This window comes from Myotis lucifugus, unplaced genomic scaffold (assembly GCF_000147115.1).
Source record: "Myotis lucifugus unplaced genomic scaffold, Myoluc2.0 scaffold_145, whole genome shotgun sequence".
Taxonomy (NCBI): domain Eukaryota; kingdom Metazoa; phylum Chordata; class Mammalia; order Chiroptera; family Vespertilionidae; genus Myotis; species Myotis lucifugus.
This window is the reverse complement of record NW_005871193.1, coordinates 1,058,272-1,073,853: the sequence shown is the minus strand read 5'-3', so window position 1 is coordinate 1,073,853 and position 15,582 is coordinate 1,058,272. Positions and strand designations below refer to the sequence as shown.

The following is a 15,582-nucleotide window of genomic DNA, read 5'->3' as shown; positions in this document are numbered from 1 at the left end:
TAGTCCCATTGGCTTATTTTCTTTTTAGTTTCCATTGCCCTAGGAGCTGTATCGGTGAAGATATTGCTTTGGCATATGTCTGAGATTTTGCAGCCTGTGGATTCCTTTCAGATTTTTATGGTTTCCCATCTTACATTTAAGTCCTTTATCTATTTTGAGTTTATTTTTGTATATGGTGTAAGGTGGTGGTCTTGTTTCATTTTTTTGCATGTATCTGTCCAATTTTCCCAGAACCATATATTGAAGAGACTGTTGACTCCACTGTAAGCTCTTGCCTCCTTTATCAAATACTAATTGAGCATAGTGGTTTGGGTCGATTTCTGGGTTCTCTATTCTATTCCATTGGTCTATATGTCTGTTCTTGTGCCAGTAGCAGGCAGTTTTGAGAACGGTGGCTTTGTAATACAGCTTGAGACCTGGTATTGAGATCCCTCGTACTTTGTTCTTCTTTCTCAGGATCGCTGCAGCTATTTATGAATCAGTTTTTTCATAAATAAAATAAGGCTGCAATCGTGTCTGTTGTGGGGATGAGAAGAAGTACTATATTTGGAGCACGTGAAGCAGTGCCTGACGTACAGTGCTGTGGGAGCGTCGGCCGTTAATGTGTCTCCCTTGTGCCTCCTCCAGCTCATGGCTATGGACAGTGCTATCACCCTGTGGCAGTTCCTCCTTCAGCTCCTGCAGGAGCCGCAGAACAAGCACATGATCTGCTGGACCTCTGACAACGGGGAGTTCAAGCTTTTGCAGGCGGAAGAAGTGGCTCGGCTCTGGGGGATTCGCAAGAACAAGCCTAACATGAACTACGACAAGCTCAGCCGAGCCCTCAGATACTATTATGTAAAGGTAATACCCGTCCCTTCTCTTCTGTTCAGGTTATAGGTACTAAGATGCTGATTGATTTAATTTTTAAAATCTCTCTATATAAAAGCCTAAGCGACTGTTACGATGGGGTGACCGGTCGCTATGACGCACATTGACCACCAGGGGGCAGACACTCAACGCAGGAGCTGCCCCCAGCCCACAGGCCCCGATCGCTGATGGGGCCTACCAGCCAACCTCCTGGTCCCTGCCCCCGGTCGGCAGGCCCCGATTGCCCAATTGAGGCCGGACCCTCGGGCTGGGACGGGGAACCGGGGGTGGGTGGTGGCAGATGTGGGTGGCAAGGGAAGGATGGGGTGGGGGGAGGGGGAACCATGCGGTGGCGGTGTGTGGGTGGCGAGGGAAGGAGGAGGCGGGGAGGCGGGGAACCTGATGGGCTCTGATCGCCGGCCAGGCCTAGGGACCCCGCCTGTGCATGAATTTCGTGCACCAGGCCTCTAGTTGAGATATAATTGAAATATGTTAGTTTCAGGTTTACAACATAATGATTTGATACTTGTTTCCATTGTGAAATGATCACTGTCCTGGTTTATTTTAATCCAGTTTATTTTATAACTTGAGCAGTTTGGAATTAGGACAGAGGCTGGAAATGTTCCAGTTGCTTTCTGCAAACTGTTATTCAGTGCCCCACCCCCACGGCATCTATCTTCTTCCAAGCAGTTGTCTTTAAAGGAAAAGTAAGGATAGGGTTGAACTAAGGAAAAGGAAATCTGAGGTTCTTGAGGACAAATATTATTGTGTATATCATGATTTACTTTTAAAATTGTCATAGATACTTGTTTCCTAGCTTTGCTTAGTTTTTACTTTTCAATTTAATCCAGAGAACACAATTAACGCATGCCTGTTTACCCACAGAATTGATTTCTTAGTGAAAATTTTTAAATTTCTCATTTTGAATACACTTTGGGCCCTGCAGTAAAATAAATGGCTCAAATGGATAGAACTGGAATGAGAAGCTGAGATCTTAATTTCTTTCACCTACAAGTGGTTGGTCCTAATCAGCTTTGCTGTCTGAGACACGCATAAAAGCAACAACTGGAATTTTTGAAGGAAGTGGGAACCTTAGCAGAAGTGATGTTTTCAATTCCTTTTTGCTTACTCAGCATGTGGATGGCTTGTACCTTTGGACTTATTTTAGATTGTGTGTAGGTCAGCGATTTTTGACGATACAGATAATTGGTTGAGAGTGTTAAGCAATCAGAATCTTTCAGCTTTTACGTAATGTATCAGTTCAGTTGTTAATACGACATGTAAATGTTCTTAACTTATGCTCCACAACAGCAGGCACTGTGTTGAGTATGACTGGATGACTTAAGGTGATGTTAGATCAGTGGTCGGCAAACTCATTAGTCAACAGAGCCAAGTATCAACAGTACAACGATTGAAATTTCTTCTGAGAGCCAAATTTTTTAAACTTAAACTATATAGGTAGGTACATTGTTATTAACTTAATTAGGGTACTCCTAAGGCTTAGGAAGAGCCACACTCAAGGGGCCAAAGAGCCGCAGTTTGCCGACCACGGTGTTAGATGAATTGGAAGCTTGAAGTAAGCTGCTTGTCACACAGGACACCGTTAGGTCAGTTTTTACACGAGCTACGCGAGATAAGAAAGTATAAGAACGCTTATTTTGCTATAAGAAAGTATAAGAACGCTTGTTTTATTTACCTACAGAATATCATAAAAAAAGTGAACGGTCAGAAGTTTGTGTACAAGTTCGTCTCTTACCCGGAGATTCTGAGCATGGATCCGATGAAGGTGGGCAGGGTTGAGGGAGACTGTGAGGCCCTGAGCGGCGGTGAGGGCGGCGGCGGCTCCAGAGACGCGGAGAGCGGAGGGAAGGAGCGGCCCCCGCAGCCCGGTGCCAAGGCCTCGAGCCGCAACGACTACATACACTCCGGCTTGTACTCTTCGTTCACCCTCAACTCTCTGAACTCCTCCAAGAGGAAGCTCCTCAAGTCTATAAAGATTGAGAATCCGGCTGAGAAACTGGCAGAGAAGAAACCTCAGGAGCCGGCACCATCCGTCATTAAGTTTGTAACCACGCCTTCCAAAAAGCCACCGGTGGAACCCGTGGCTGCCACCGTTTCAACCGGCGCCAGTATTTCCCCGTCTTCGGAAGACACTCTCCAAGCGCTGGAGACGCTGCCTTCCCTGGAAGCCCCGGCCTCGGCCTGCAGTGTCGCCGCCGCGTTTCCCAGCACCCCTGTCCCGTCCCCTTCCTTCCAGGAGCCTCCCAGGTCACCCTCCCCGCCGCTCAGCTCCAACCCGGACATCGACACGGACATTGACTCTGTGGGGCTGCCAGAGAGCTTTGGCCCTGGAGCCCCAAGGACCGGGACTTCGGGCCTTGCCGGGGAAGGACAAAGCCAACGGCTCGTCCAGATCCAAGAAGCCCCAAGGGGCTGGAGCTGGCCCCCATCCTCCTGATCACGGGCAGCGACCCCAGCCCCCTGGGGATCCTGAGCCCCTCGCTCCCCACAGCCTCTCTCACGCCAGCACTGTTCTCACAGGTAGCTAGCGCCTTCTTTCTCTCTAGAGCCACCGTTGTTTGCATGTACTCGCCTTCCCGAACAAATCCAGATTTATCACCTCGAGTGTTCATTCTGCTGCTTAGGTTTTTAAATGACCCCATGAAAGTAACCCCCAGTCCCTTAGCTCAGTTAGGTTCACCAACACAGAAGGTTTGGAGCACTGTGTTCAATAATTCATTGTTCTACAAGTAAAGAAATATTTTGGTTTTCCACTTCCTTCTATAGAAAATAAGTATTCTCTCTCTCTCTCTCTCTCTCTCTCTCTCTCTCTCTCTCTCTCTCTCTTTCGTATATAAATCTTATTAAAAACAAACAAACAGGGATAATCTCACCTTGCTTAAGTGTAACATTTAAATGGATGGCTCACTCACAGACCTTCTCATTATTGAGGAAAAACTACGCGTGTGACTTTTCCATCCCTGAATTCAGATCGGTTTTTCTGTTTGAGAAAGACCTTACAAAAGATAGGTTAGAAAATATTTTGACCTTTATCTTAAGTTGTAAAAAATAATTTCTGAGTGTTTCCTCGTGATGAAATTTCAGACTCAGAGATTTATGGCGAATAGGACAGAATTTGGGTTCAGGGCTATTGTTGTATTACCACCAGGATGGAGCATAACCCCTATGTGCCCCTCAGTGAACGCTGTGCTTTGTGTGTTGCAGACGCCCATCTTACTGACTCCCAGCCCCTTGCTCTCCAGCATCCACTTCTGGAGCACCCTCAGCCCCGTCGCTCCCCTCAGCCCGGCCAGACTGCAAGGCGCTAACACGCTTTTCCAGGTAAATGGCGGGAAGCCCGTCTCTCGTCAGGGGCCATGGGAAATGAAGAGAGAGGCAGACACACAGGGCCCCACTCTCCGGTTGAAGCGTTATAAAACTTCTATTTAAGAAATCCTCTTTAGTTTTGGTTTTGAATTTCTAAGTGTTCATTTCCTAGCCAGCAAACAGTTCAGATAAATATTCACAGGAAAGTTTCATTGTTGACCATTTACATGCACTGGAGTTAGACCAAGAACTGTTCAACACTGGAGTAGATTTTGAGACCACCCAGTTTTTTGTCATTTTTAAACTGTAGAAATCCTCTTTTATTAGGAAAAATATGTATGCACATATATATTCATACACACACACATATACATATGTGGAGGGGGTTTCTGGACATATGTTTCCCCTTTTAACTGAGGATGAAAGAAATCGAGGAAACTCTTGAGAATAGTGTATTAAATACTCCATTTCCCCCTCAGAATATATATTTATCAACATTTTAAATACATGTTTTCAAATGACTATTGTATTATCTCTTAAGCAAGATCTTAGGAAAAGTCTCACAGCTTTTAATTGTTATTTTGCCCAGAACATCTAGACTTTACAACTGGTAGGCTTTCTTGTGGTTGATTCATTTACTATTGGGGGCACTCCCTGGAGGATTGTCTTATGTTTCTGTGATCTAACTCTTCATTAGTTCTTTTGAAAATGAAATGTTAAAGAAGAAAATAAGTTAAAAACCCTCCTACTTCTGGATTTTTTGACAAAAAGTTCTAAATTATTGAGTACAAAATGTTGAGAATCTTCCTTGTTTCATTTTTCTTTGCCTCTCGCAAACCGGTGATTGCGTTATAGAGGGATCTTAAGCAAAGTCATGCTCGGGTAGCTTCGGCCTAGAATCTCCCTCTAGAATTGGCCTCAGAACGTATGATGGGGAACCCTTTTCTGCGATGAGCACCCTATAGCTATTTGCACCAGTTATAAATAGAGTTAACCGGTGGGTGTCTCTTTCTGGACCTCTCTTTGACAGTCTGCGATTTGCTTTGTAAGTGAATATACTCTGTAGGGTTATTTACCGACCTTTCTAAAACCTTCCACTGAAGTTAAATGCAATCCTGTGCACCTTAGGATATGAGGAAAGGTGTAGGTTTGTGTTTTGCATTCCATCAGGGCAAGCTGGGGAGTATTAATATTGAACATTCTTTTCTTTTTATTTATTTTTAATTATTATTGATTTCAGAGAGGAAGGGGGAGAGAGAGAGAGAGAGAGAGAGAGAGAGAGAGAGAGAGAGAGAGAAAGAGAAACATCAAGGATCATTGATCAACTGCCTCTTGCATGCCCCACACTGGGGATCAAGCCTGCAACCCGGGCCTGTGCCCTGACCAGAACCGAACCGCCACCTCCTGGTTCATAGGTCGACGCTCAACCACTGAGCCATGCCAGCTGGGCAACATTCTTTTCTTTAAAGTTTTGTCATGACATCATATTCTTTCATCATAAACAGTTACTGCCTTTGTCCTGTGAGCCACCGCTGGTGGCTGTCATGTTCTGGCTCAGGAAACATAGAAGGGACAGAAAGTGAACGTTTGGTTGAGTCCAAGGATGATAATGTGTTTTCTTTTCTTTCTCAGTTTCCTTCTGTTCTGAACAGTCATGGGCCGTTCACTCTGTCTGGCCTGGATGGACCTTCCACCCCCGGCCCCTTTTCCCCAGATCTGCAGAAGACATAACCGATGCACTTGCAGAAAGAGAACCAAGGAACAAAGGAACAGAGGGACACTCCGCATGATCGCCTTCGGAGTGAGTGATGGATGGTTCCACGTGCTGGTAATAGACCATCGTGACTTTTGCTATTCCCATCGAAATGCCTTGTTAGGATTCCCTTCCAGGAAGACTCACGTTGGACTGTGCTTGAAAGTGCCTTAATTGGAGTCTGAACTCCACCTCCCTCTTTTTCTTTCTTTTATTTTTCTAACAAATACTTGAGCTTTGTGTTAAGGACATTTTTGGTGGGGTTTAGCAGCTAGCTATGTTTTGCAAGAGCAGCTAAGAACAAAGTTATTCCTTCTGCCTTATTGGGACCCTTCAGTCGGAAAAAAAAAATTATGCTTTGAGCATATTATTTAAAGAAACACGAGTTAAGTGAAATTGGCCACATCTCTAAGAGTAAGTGTGCTTTGTTGGATAACGAGAAGTGAGCTGTGCATAAGCAGGAGAGGAAAAAGAGTGATTTCTGTTCACTCGGAGGAAGACTGGAGCAGTGCTCTGGGGGTGGTTCTGTCTATGTTGCTGTGTAGTCTAACCTATGAAAAGCAACTCTGCAAAGACGCATCCTACTTACATTTGTTTAGGAGGGTCGCTCAGCCATACATGTGTGTGATCTTGTTCTGTCTACAGAGCATGGAGTTAGTCCATTTTAATGGAGGGAGATTTTTAAACCTGGGGTGAGAATAGGGGACCCCATCTCTCGCACAGAAAAGCGGGCTGCTCGCTGGGTGTTACAGTTCCACATCCGTGGGCGACCGCGTGGTGAATGACCGCTTCTAGGAGAATAAGCCCGGGCTTTGAGATTTAGAGGCGTCCCCGAGTAAAAGATCCAGGTGAAGAACTTGAAACCACGAGTGGCTTTTCCCAGTTTGAGGATGCATCCCGGCATGAAGGACCCTTTCTCTTTCCTGTTCATTGTACCTCGTTTTCCGCTGGATGTTGCTCTTCTTTCAAATGTAAGGTTGGGAGAGGCCGTGATAGTTTTGAGGATGCAATTAGGAAGATGAAAAGCCTCCAGATCTGTAGTGAGGTAAAGGTGTGCTGATGTCTTTGCATGTTTCTTTTTAAATTAGGGAGGAGCAGAATTCCTTTGGGAATTCTCATGCATAGGAATTAGATGGTTCCTATTAGTCGTGAAAAATGTGGGCCCTCCAGTACCCACCAGTCTCTACAGTACCAAATTCATAAAATACTACTTTATGGTCATCCATGCCAGCTTTGTTGATCCCCCAAACTGAATCGATACCAACGTCTCAGTGGAATCTTTTGAAAATCTTGGCTTTAAAGTCCAGGATTAGATAGTATAGGCGGCCACCCCCTCCGTCCCCCCGACCCCACTCTGTCCATTAAACTATTCTTTTAACCCTAGAAACAGTTCCTATAGCTCAATCGCAGGAACTAAATGGAATGAGGGAATAAGGAATTGAGGGCTCAAAGGGACCCTGATACAAACCAGCACTTTCCAGGTGTGCAGTCTGTAAGTGTGTTTCCACCCAGGGAGGAGCAGCGCTCGTGTAAGACGGCTGTGCTAGTGCAGTGGTAGCGGAGGGACAGTGTTCAGGGAGCTGCCTTTGCTTTCGGAGCGTTGGAGACCCATTCCTGCTTCCTCGGTGGTCTCAGCCGAAAGGCCTGTTCCCGAGACGTGCAATAGCAGCGTGGAGAGGTCGTGCTGTTCAGTAGCGATGCACAGACTTCCCGGACTCCCCCCATATTGAATGGTTTAGTCCGCATGCCTGCTTGAAAGTGGCCCTCTCAGCAGCACTTTGGAATAGTTTCATTAGGTGGCTTAACGTTTTGTACATTAAATAAGTAAATACTGATGGGTTGACTGAATTAGATATTTAAAATTGTGGAAGCACAAAAAATACCTTTTGGAATTAAAGGAGAATAGCCATTGGTTTGTTTTCCCAGATGCTCTCTTTCATAATTAACTGTTTCAGCACAGGGGTGCCTGGGAAGCGAGGATTGGAACTGAGTCAGAGCAACTTCCTAGGAACGAGTGTTGGTGGATCCTCGGTCCGTAAACCTACCCCGGAGGCCTCTAGGAGGCAGATGGTGACTCGCTTCCTCTTTGAGATCAGTTAATAAGCTTTTGTGTGTGTGTGTGTGTGTCCTTTTTTAAATGAAAGTTTACAACCTTAGCTCAAGTGTCTGAGACAGACCGTTCTGTTTGTAAACTACCTCCTCCCTGGAGAAGTCTCAGATCCATATTTTTTTGGGCATCCACGGAGTTCTTAGCATCCACAGGTGACATACCACTTCGGACCAGTACACTGGAGAGACTTCCGTTTGGTAGCCGTCGCTGGTATCCATCACCAGCCCCTCAGCCAGGATGAATGTTGGTGGGCGAAGGCAGCCTAAGTTGGGACTGGGGAGCAGGTTGCATGAGTCTTTGAGACATCTGCTGCGATTATCTTAGCTCTCCGTCTGCTCTGGTCCATATCTACTCAGTTGTGTGCTGGAAACTGTTTAACTGCCAGGCTCTCTGGAGGGGAAAAGAAGCCCTGACGTGTAGCATTTGCCGATTCCCATGTGAGACTTCCTCCCCGTAGGGCTGATTTTAGCTACCACCTTGGAGCTGAGAGAGGACGCGCACAGCCGCACCCTCAGCCTGCAGCCCGTGCCTTCATTCCGCCCTGGGGTGGTGGATTTTCACACAGTTCCTAAAACATTCTTTTTCTCATATGCTCATTTTTAAAAATACAAAATTAAAACCACATGTCTGACTTCAGTAATCTTTTTTTTTTTATGGTTTGTCACTGCTTTTGTGATGTTAGATTCCTCATGGAATATTTTGTGTGTTCAAACAAAGGTGGAAACTGCCATTGATTTTTAAAAAAATTTATACATAATGAGAATCCAGAAACCCTCTAAAGGTCAACCTTCAGCTTCTTAGAGTTCAAATATAGGTTGAATTTTTCTTCTTATTTTTATGGTTAAAAAATAAGTTTAATTCTTTTTCTTTAAATGTTGATGGGAAAAGTAAGCTCATGAGCCTATACTACATAGTAAAAGGGTCTGGAATTTATATATATATATATATATATATATACATACATACATACACACACACACACACACACACACACACACACACATATTTTAATTGATTTCCAAGAGGGAGGGAGAGGGAGAGAGTGATAGAAGCATCAATGATGAGAGAGAATGATTGGTCGGCTGCCTCCTGCACGCCTCCCACTGGGGATCGAGCCTGCAACCCAGGCATGTGCCCTTGACTGGAATTGAACCCAGGACCCTTCACTCTGCAGGCCGAAACTCTATCCACCGAGCCAAACCAGCTAGGGCTGGATTTTTTTTTTTTAACTGGAATAATTTCTTAAAGATTTATGTACTATGTTAGAGATAAAAAAAAAGGCAGAACTATTTATCTGATACAGTTTCTAGCTTCTCCATATTATGTGTCACTTAAGCTGTCTGTTGCTAGTATTACTTCAGCTCCCTTCACATCTGTCAGTGTATCATGTCCTCTAGTGACATTGTTTCATCCTGACCTCAGAATTTGTGGTATGTTTCTAAAGTTCTAAAAGGCAGTTCTCTGTGTTTCTAGTGAATTTTAAGCACCTTAGAGACACTCACTGGCATTTCAGCAAAGCAGTCTCCAACCTTTTTGACCAGACACCTTGATCAGTAAAAGTTTTTGAACACAAATTCCCTCTTGCAAATTCGTACCTGTTAAGTTATATACTGCTATACTGAAGTAATATGTACATAAGACATACACAAAAATAGAAATAGGATGGCATAAAAAGTAAGTCTTGAGGCCCTGGCTGGGTGGCTCAGTTGGTTGGAACTTCGTCCTGCATACCAAAAGATGGAGGTTCGATTCCCTGTCAGGGCCCATACTTAGGTTGTGGGTTCGATCTCTGGTTGGGCGAGTATGTTTCTCTCACATCGATGTTTCTCTTTCTCTCCCCCTTCCTCTCTCTAAAGGAAAAAAAAAGTAAGTCTTGAGTAGAAGTTCTGTTTCTTGCTGCACCGGTGGCTTGTCTGGCCACACGCACTCTAAGGACCACTGACTCAGGATATTGCTTCTCAGTTTAATCTTGAAAAAAACCAACCAACCGTGGATGCTTTTGTTGTATGTATAGAGAAATCCTTTACATGTCTGATCTGATTTTCATGTAAAATCTCTCGTGGAGATTTGGAATTTTTCAGGAGAGCTTGTCATCAACTTTCTGAAATTTCATATTCATCCTTTTTCATAAGTCACCAAGTAACCCATTACCAGATGGTTTCCAGAGCTTCATGAAAATTGTTTTGGACAGGCTATTGCCTCTTTTTCCTTCATAGTAGGTGTAACTCTGTAATGTGCTTTTATTTTACTAGTCTGCTCACAAACTTCTCTGGCCTTATTAGTATTATATTTTACCAATAAATTCAGAATTATTTTAAGTTGCTTTATGTTAAAATACATAGTAACCTCCATTTTACTGCTGCATTAGTAAGTTTTTCTTTTCTTTTTCTTTGCAACATTTCAGCATCTGAAGAAATACTTTTCTTGATGGGTCTGTTCTGTGTGTCACTTCATTTATTTTACTTATCCATGCCAGAAAGCTAGGCCTGCGCTGAGGCACCATTCTTAGGTGTGTAAACAGGTGTGGAGACAAAGCAGGTCCCTGAGCAGAAACCTGGAGCTCTGAAGAATTAAAAGTTAAAAGACGCATGATATATGCAATCTTTTATCTGAGGGTGTGAGAATATATCGTTTCTAAAAAGGAATCAAAAAGCTAATTAGTCCATAGTAGTGAAGTGGAGGTAAACCATAGTTGTGTTTCTTTAGCAGGTACTCTGACCAGAAAATGGGTTCTATGGAAAGTATTTTGTTAGTTACCTTCTCGATTTGGAGCAAGTAAATGTGTTGTTACTGTTTTTAATGCTGCAGGCATAGCCTGCAACAAGGTGCTCTGTTATTCCTCTTAGGTCAGAATTCTGCTTTCCGAAGCCAATGTTTTAATCTTAGGATCTGAAAATCTTGTGGGTGGTAGTGTATTAAGCAAGAAAAGAAGGCGGTTTGATTTCATTTCTCATACTTGGCGGAACCTGTTATATATAAAAATCAAGTTTTGACCTGTAAGCAGAGCAGATCTGAAAGGTGAGTTGTTTATGTAGTATAAATATTCCACTTGAAGCTGCCAGGTTCTTCAAGCTATTTTTCGGGGGGGTGGGGGGGGGAGGCGGAAATCGATCGCCATAGATTGACAGCCTGTCAGAATATAGCAGTTTCTCGATGCAGCCATTCATGCTTCGCCATTATGAAAGCTGGAATCCAGAGTGGTCTGTGGACAGGGAAATGTTGGCTTTAAGCTTTCTTTAGAAACCAGAAAACTCAAGTTGTCGTTAACATCATTTAAAATGAAACCTTTAACAAGGAAATTCATGAGGGATACAATCAAACATAGTAAATCGCTTGAACGTTAGTCTTTTGAGTATAATATACATCAGGAAGTTTTATGAGGTTTAAAATTTTATTTTTAAATATTTAAGATACTAGAGCATTTCTTCCCAAGCATTCTGATTTATTGGCTGAGTGTGTGTGTGTGTGTGTGTGTGTGTGTGTGTGTGTGTGTGAATCTGTTTTTCAGAGGAACCATTTATTATTCATCCTCTAGGATGGCTCCTGGGCTATTTTATACTAAAACTTAAAAAAAATTGGCGCACTTTGCAGTTGCCACTTTTTAAAAATCAATGCTTTGCACATTTCAGGTTTTTAAAATGCGTAGGCTCATAGGCCTTAAAGACTAATTGCTTGCCAATATTTTAGAACTACAGCGCCGTATGTGACATATGTTAAAGTCATCTTAATCTGTTCTCTTAATTTCATGTATTATTGAGCAAATAAGGATGTCCTGTCTTAAAATTTCTACATTTACTTTTGCTTTTGTGTAAAACCCTTATTACATTGGGTTCTAAGTTTCTCAGAGGAGAGGATTATGCTATAATATTTCTGAAGTACCGATTTGCCCGTGGATTGATATAATAGTGGAGGAATTCTGACATTGTATTTAGCTTCATTTAACCTCTTAAACTGTACGTCATAAGTATTAGAAACCTCAGAGTATCTCGGGCTGAATGTTTTCAGCTTTGCCTTGTTTTCCATCTCATATGGGCCCATGCTGATTCTTGTCCCCTCTGAGGATTATGAGCTGGGCTAGGACAGGCCTGGGGTCTTCTGGACGGGGGTGGGGGTGTCCTGTGGCTGCGCCAGAGTTCTAGCCAATGCCATCATTACAGTGTGCCTGGAGTTCAGGGGTGGGAATGCCAAATATTGGTATCAATTCACGTGGCACTTTTTTGGGCACCATTATTAGCACTGTTTTGTTTTTAATAACTGGAAGCACTTAATGATTATTTTGTTAGTCTAATTCCAAGTTATGGATGTTTAGAGTCAGGGAATTAAAGTTTATTTCTCATTTATGTTTTCTGGAACTTAAGACTGTTTGGAGAAGGGGTGAATGGATTACCATTCTTCTAGGCTCTGTAGGCGTGCTCTTTGGCCTAGGATGTTTTAAATAACTTACAAGCTTTTATATTCTGCTTGGTAGAAATGTATGGCTTTTGATGATTTGCAATTGGTAGATTATACTCAACTTTGTAAACTATTCAGTTTTAAGTTTCTTTTCTGTTTAATCATGGTTGTTTACTGTTATTTAGGGGATGCAGTTCCGTTTAAGACATTTCATATTTTTTGTTTTTGAGGGCTGTAGCACCAGTGGCCTTTGTATGTATATTATATTCATTGCTTATGTGGTGAAGTAGCATATTTGATGAACGTCCCTGCTCCGTATCAGTGAAACTAAGATGCAGATAGAAATCAATACAATTAATGTTTTATTGCTTACGGCCTGTTTATTCCGTTTGGCCATTCAATTGTCTCTAATTATAGTCATATCTGTTTCTTCACTTTTGCCTTCTGGCAGTTTCGTTTATCTTTGTGGGTAGGGAAGGTTATATATGAAACTCAATCCAGTCATTTTGCTACCGGTTAGCTTTGGTTTGAGGCAATAAAATGTTACTAAAATTAGTTTTTTAAAATTATGCCCTTTAGTCACCCAGTAATCAAGTTGGCTAAAAATAAAATGTTTAACTTTGTATTTTGAAGAACAAACAATTTTTAAATGAGCTCTACTGGATCTTCAGTGTTGCCATCACTTGAGAATTAAATGGTGTTAAATAATAAACTTTTAACTTCCAATCTATAATTCAGAAGGAAAACCTGTTATGGCATTAACATGTTTTTCTATGTCAGTGTCTTAGTTTTAGGATGTGTGGTAATATCTTGTCAGGGTGCTTTCCTTAAACCTTGATCAACTCAACTGAGACGACCGTTACTTCATTCATTACTTACCCCCTCGTTTATTTTCTTGAAATCTGTCCCTCATAATACCCAGCATCCACCACTCTTGTATAAATAGAATACTTATCTATAAAGTGCAAGTGTCATTAGGAACTTGTTTTAATTTCGGTGTAATTTATATTAGGGAGACTTTCAAAGTATTAAATCTTTTTCCTTAAAAAAAGGGCAATTAAAATGATGGCAACTGCTAACATTTACTAAAATCATTAGTTTTGATGTGAGTGAGAGAAACTGCCCTCTCCCCAGCTAACCTGTGGGAAACAAAGGATGTTGTTTTAAGTCTTGAGTTGTATTTATTTACGACGGAGAAACAGGACCCCAAGTTTAGGTGGGTGAAGGGGAGGATGCGCCAGCACTTTGAATCCACTGCTTTTCAAAGAAAAAAGGTGTGGTTGATACCCCGTGGGTCTTCAGACATTGCTCTGAATAACTAGTCAGATTATTTTTTTCTATCACTTCAAGTTCTATGCAAAAATGTTGTTAAATTCTGTAATGATGATAAGCATTTTATTAGAAAGATGACATTAAAAAACTATTTTATATAAGGACAGGCACTTGCTTTGTATAATGAAATGGCTAACTGGCTTTAAGCACTGTATCAAATTTACTAAAGCCCCAAATTATATAGATATGTTAATAGATACATGTGCAACTAGATATGGACAACTGTATTTTTTTAAGTAAATATTTTTAACAAAATGGCTTTCTGAATTGATTATTCATTTCCCTCCTCTCACATCTATGTCCTAGACACCATCTCCTATGCAGTTTATTGCAATTGTAACCTTGCCTGTGTCCACAAGTTTATTCTTGCCCCTCACCTGCTCACAACTCTCCTAATAACTCACATAAAAAAAAAATCTATACTCCTAACACGGTTTCTATGATCTGGCCCTCGCTTCCACTCCCACCTACTTCCTGCCCCTCTTCTCCTCCCTCATGCATGGAGCACACGGCCCCTCTCCAGCCCTCACCGGGCAAGCACATGCAGCCTCAGGCCCTGGCACTTGTGTGTCTCCTGCCTGGTGCAGTCTCTCCCGGCTACTTGGATGGCTTGCTCCTGTCCATCACTCAGGTTTCTGCACAAACGGCACCTCCTTAGAAAGGCCTTCCAGACCATCGCGTGACATTCCTTCTCCCACCCCTTTCCCTACTTTACTCTTCTCTGTGGCCCTCCGTTATCACGCATCCTGTGGCACGTTATCTCTGTTCACTGTCTGTATGTCTTCAGCTGCAGCGTAATCTCTGGGAGGCAGGGACTGGCATCTCATTTTCTGCTCTATCTTTGCACATAGATCAGTGCCTTGAGCATAGTAGGTGCTCAACAAATCCTTTTGAATGAATAAGTGAATTCTCTCCAGCACCTGTCACGATACCTCCCGTTAGTGAACCTGGCGCACTGATGCTGGGTCCCGTCCCCGCGTCTAGTAGCAGAGGGAAATCCGGAAACGGCAAGTCCACAGCAGCCTGGAACCTCCGAACTCTTAAAAAGAAGATCAGAAAACTGAGTGTGCAGCCTGGTATCAACACCCACCCGCCTCTCCTTATCCGGATCGTGTGTGAGAGGGAGTCGTGGTTCTCAGGCCTGTGTGGTAAGATCTTGTTTCTTCTAAAACATTAGCCATGCGAACTCACACTACGATAAAGACCTGTCTCTGGGGGAACATTTGGTCATTTGTTTCTAGGGTTATATAAAAGGATCAATTGCCCTTGACAATAGATAACACACTTATTCCATTTAAAATGTTTTATTTTAGAAAAGGCAAGAAATTTGTCTCAATCTTGTTTTCTATAGTCACAAATTAATCTTGGTCATCGTAGATGTAGCCACGGATTCTTCTTTCTAACTCTGTATAAAAAGGATGTTTTCTTGAAAAAAGCCACAAGAAAAATACAGCTGTTTTCTTTTTGCCCCGGTTAGCCATTCCCTACCGTTAGGTTACACATTTAGGTTTGGCTGGCATGGAATACTTTTAAGTGTTTACAGACATAGTTAAAGCTATACCCCTAGCCCACCAGCTTCCAAAAGAATTTGGATCTGTTTGACTTACCATAAACATACAACAAACATATGAACAATTTCTAAGCTGTCAGGCATATGAATAATTACATTCACCAAATTTTTTCAGAATTCCTTTGAGGTAGGGTAATTCCTTCTAGAAATGTCACTTTACAGATTAAAACAGCGAAGCCGGAAGAGCATCCGTGTCGTCCCTGCCCAGGGCCACAGCGGGGAGCGGGGGCCAGCGCCGCGCGGGGTCTC

The 15,582-nt window shown here is 42.7% G+C and overlaps 1 protein-coding gene across 1 annotated transcript; it reads left to right on the top strand.

Annotated features, from left to right (window-relative positions):
* Nucleotides 1-622: 622 nt before the first annotated feature.
* ELK4 (ELK4, ETS transcription factor) lies at nucleotides 623-8,675 on the top strand. Its single transcript, XM_006094834.3, is given in 6 exon segments — nucleotides 623-843; nucleotides 2,552-3,190; nucleotides 3,192-3,272; nucleotides 3,274-3,390; nucleotides 4,075-4,191; nucleotides 5,809-8,675. Coding segments are annotated over 6 exon segments (1,266 nt in total). The 5' UTR covers nucleotides 623-630; the 3' UTR covers nucleotides 5,908-8,675.
* The last annotated feature ends 6,907 nt before the right edge of the window (nucleotides 8,676-15,582 follow it).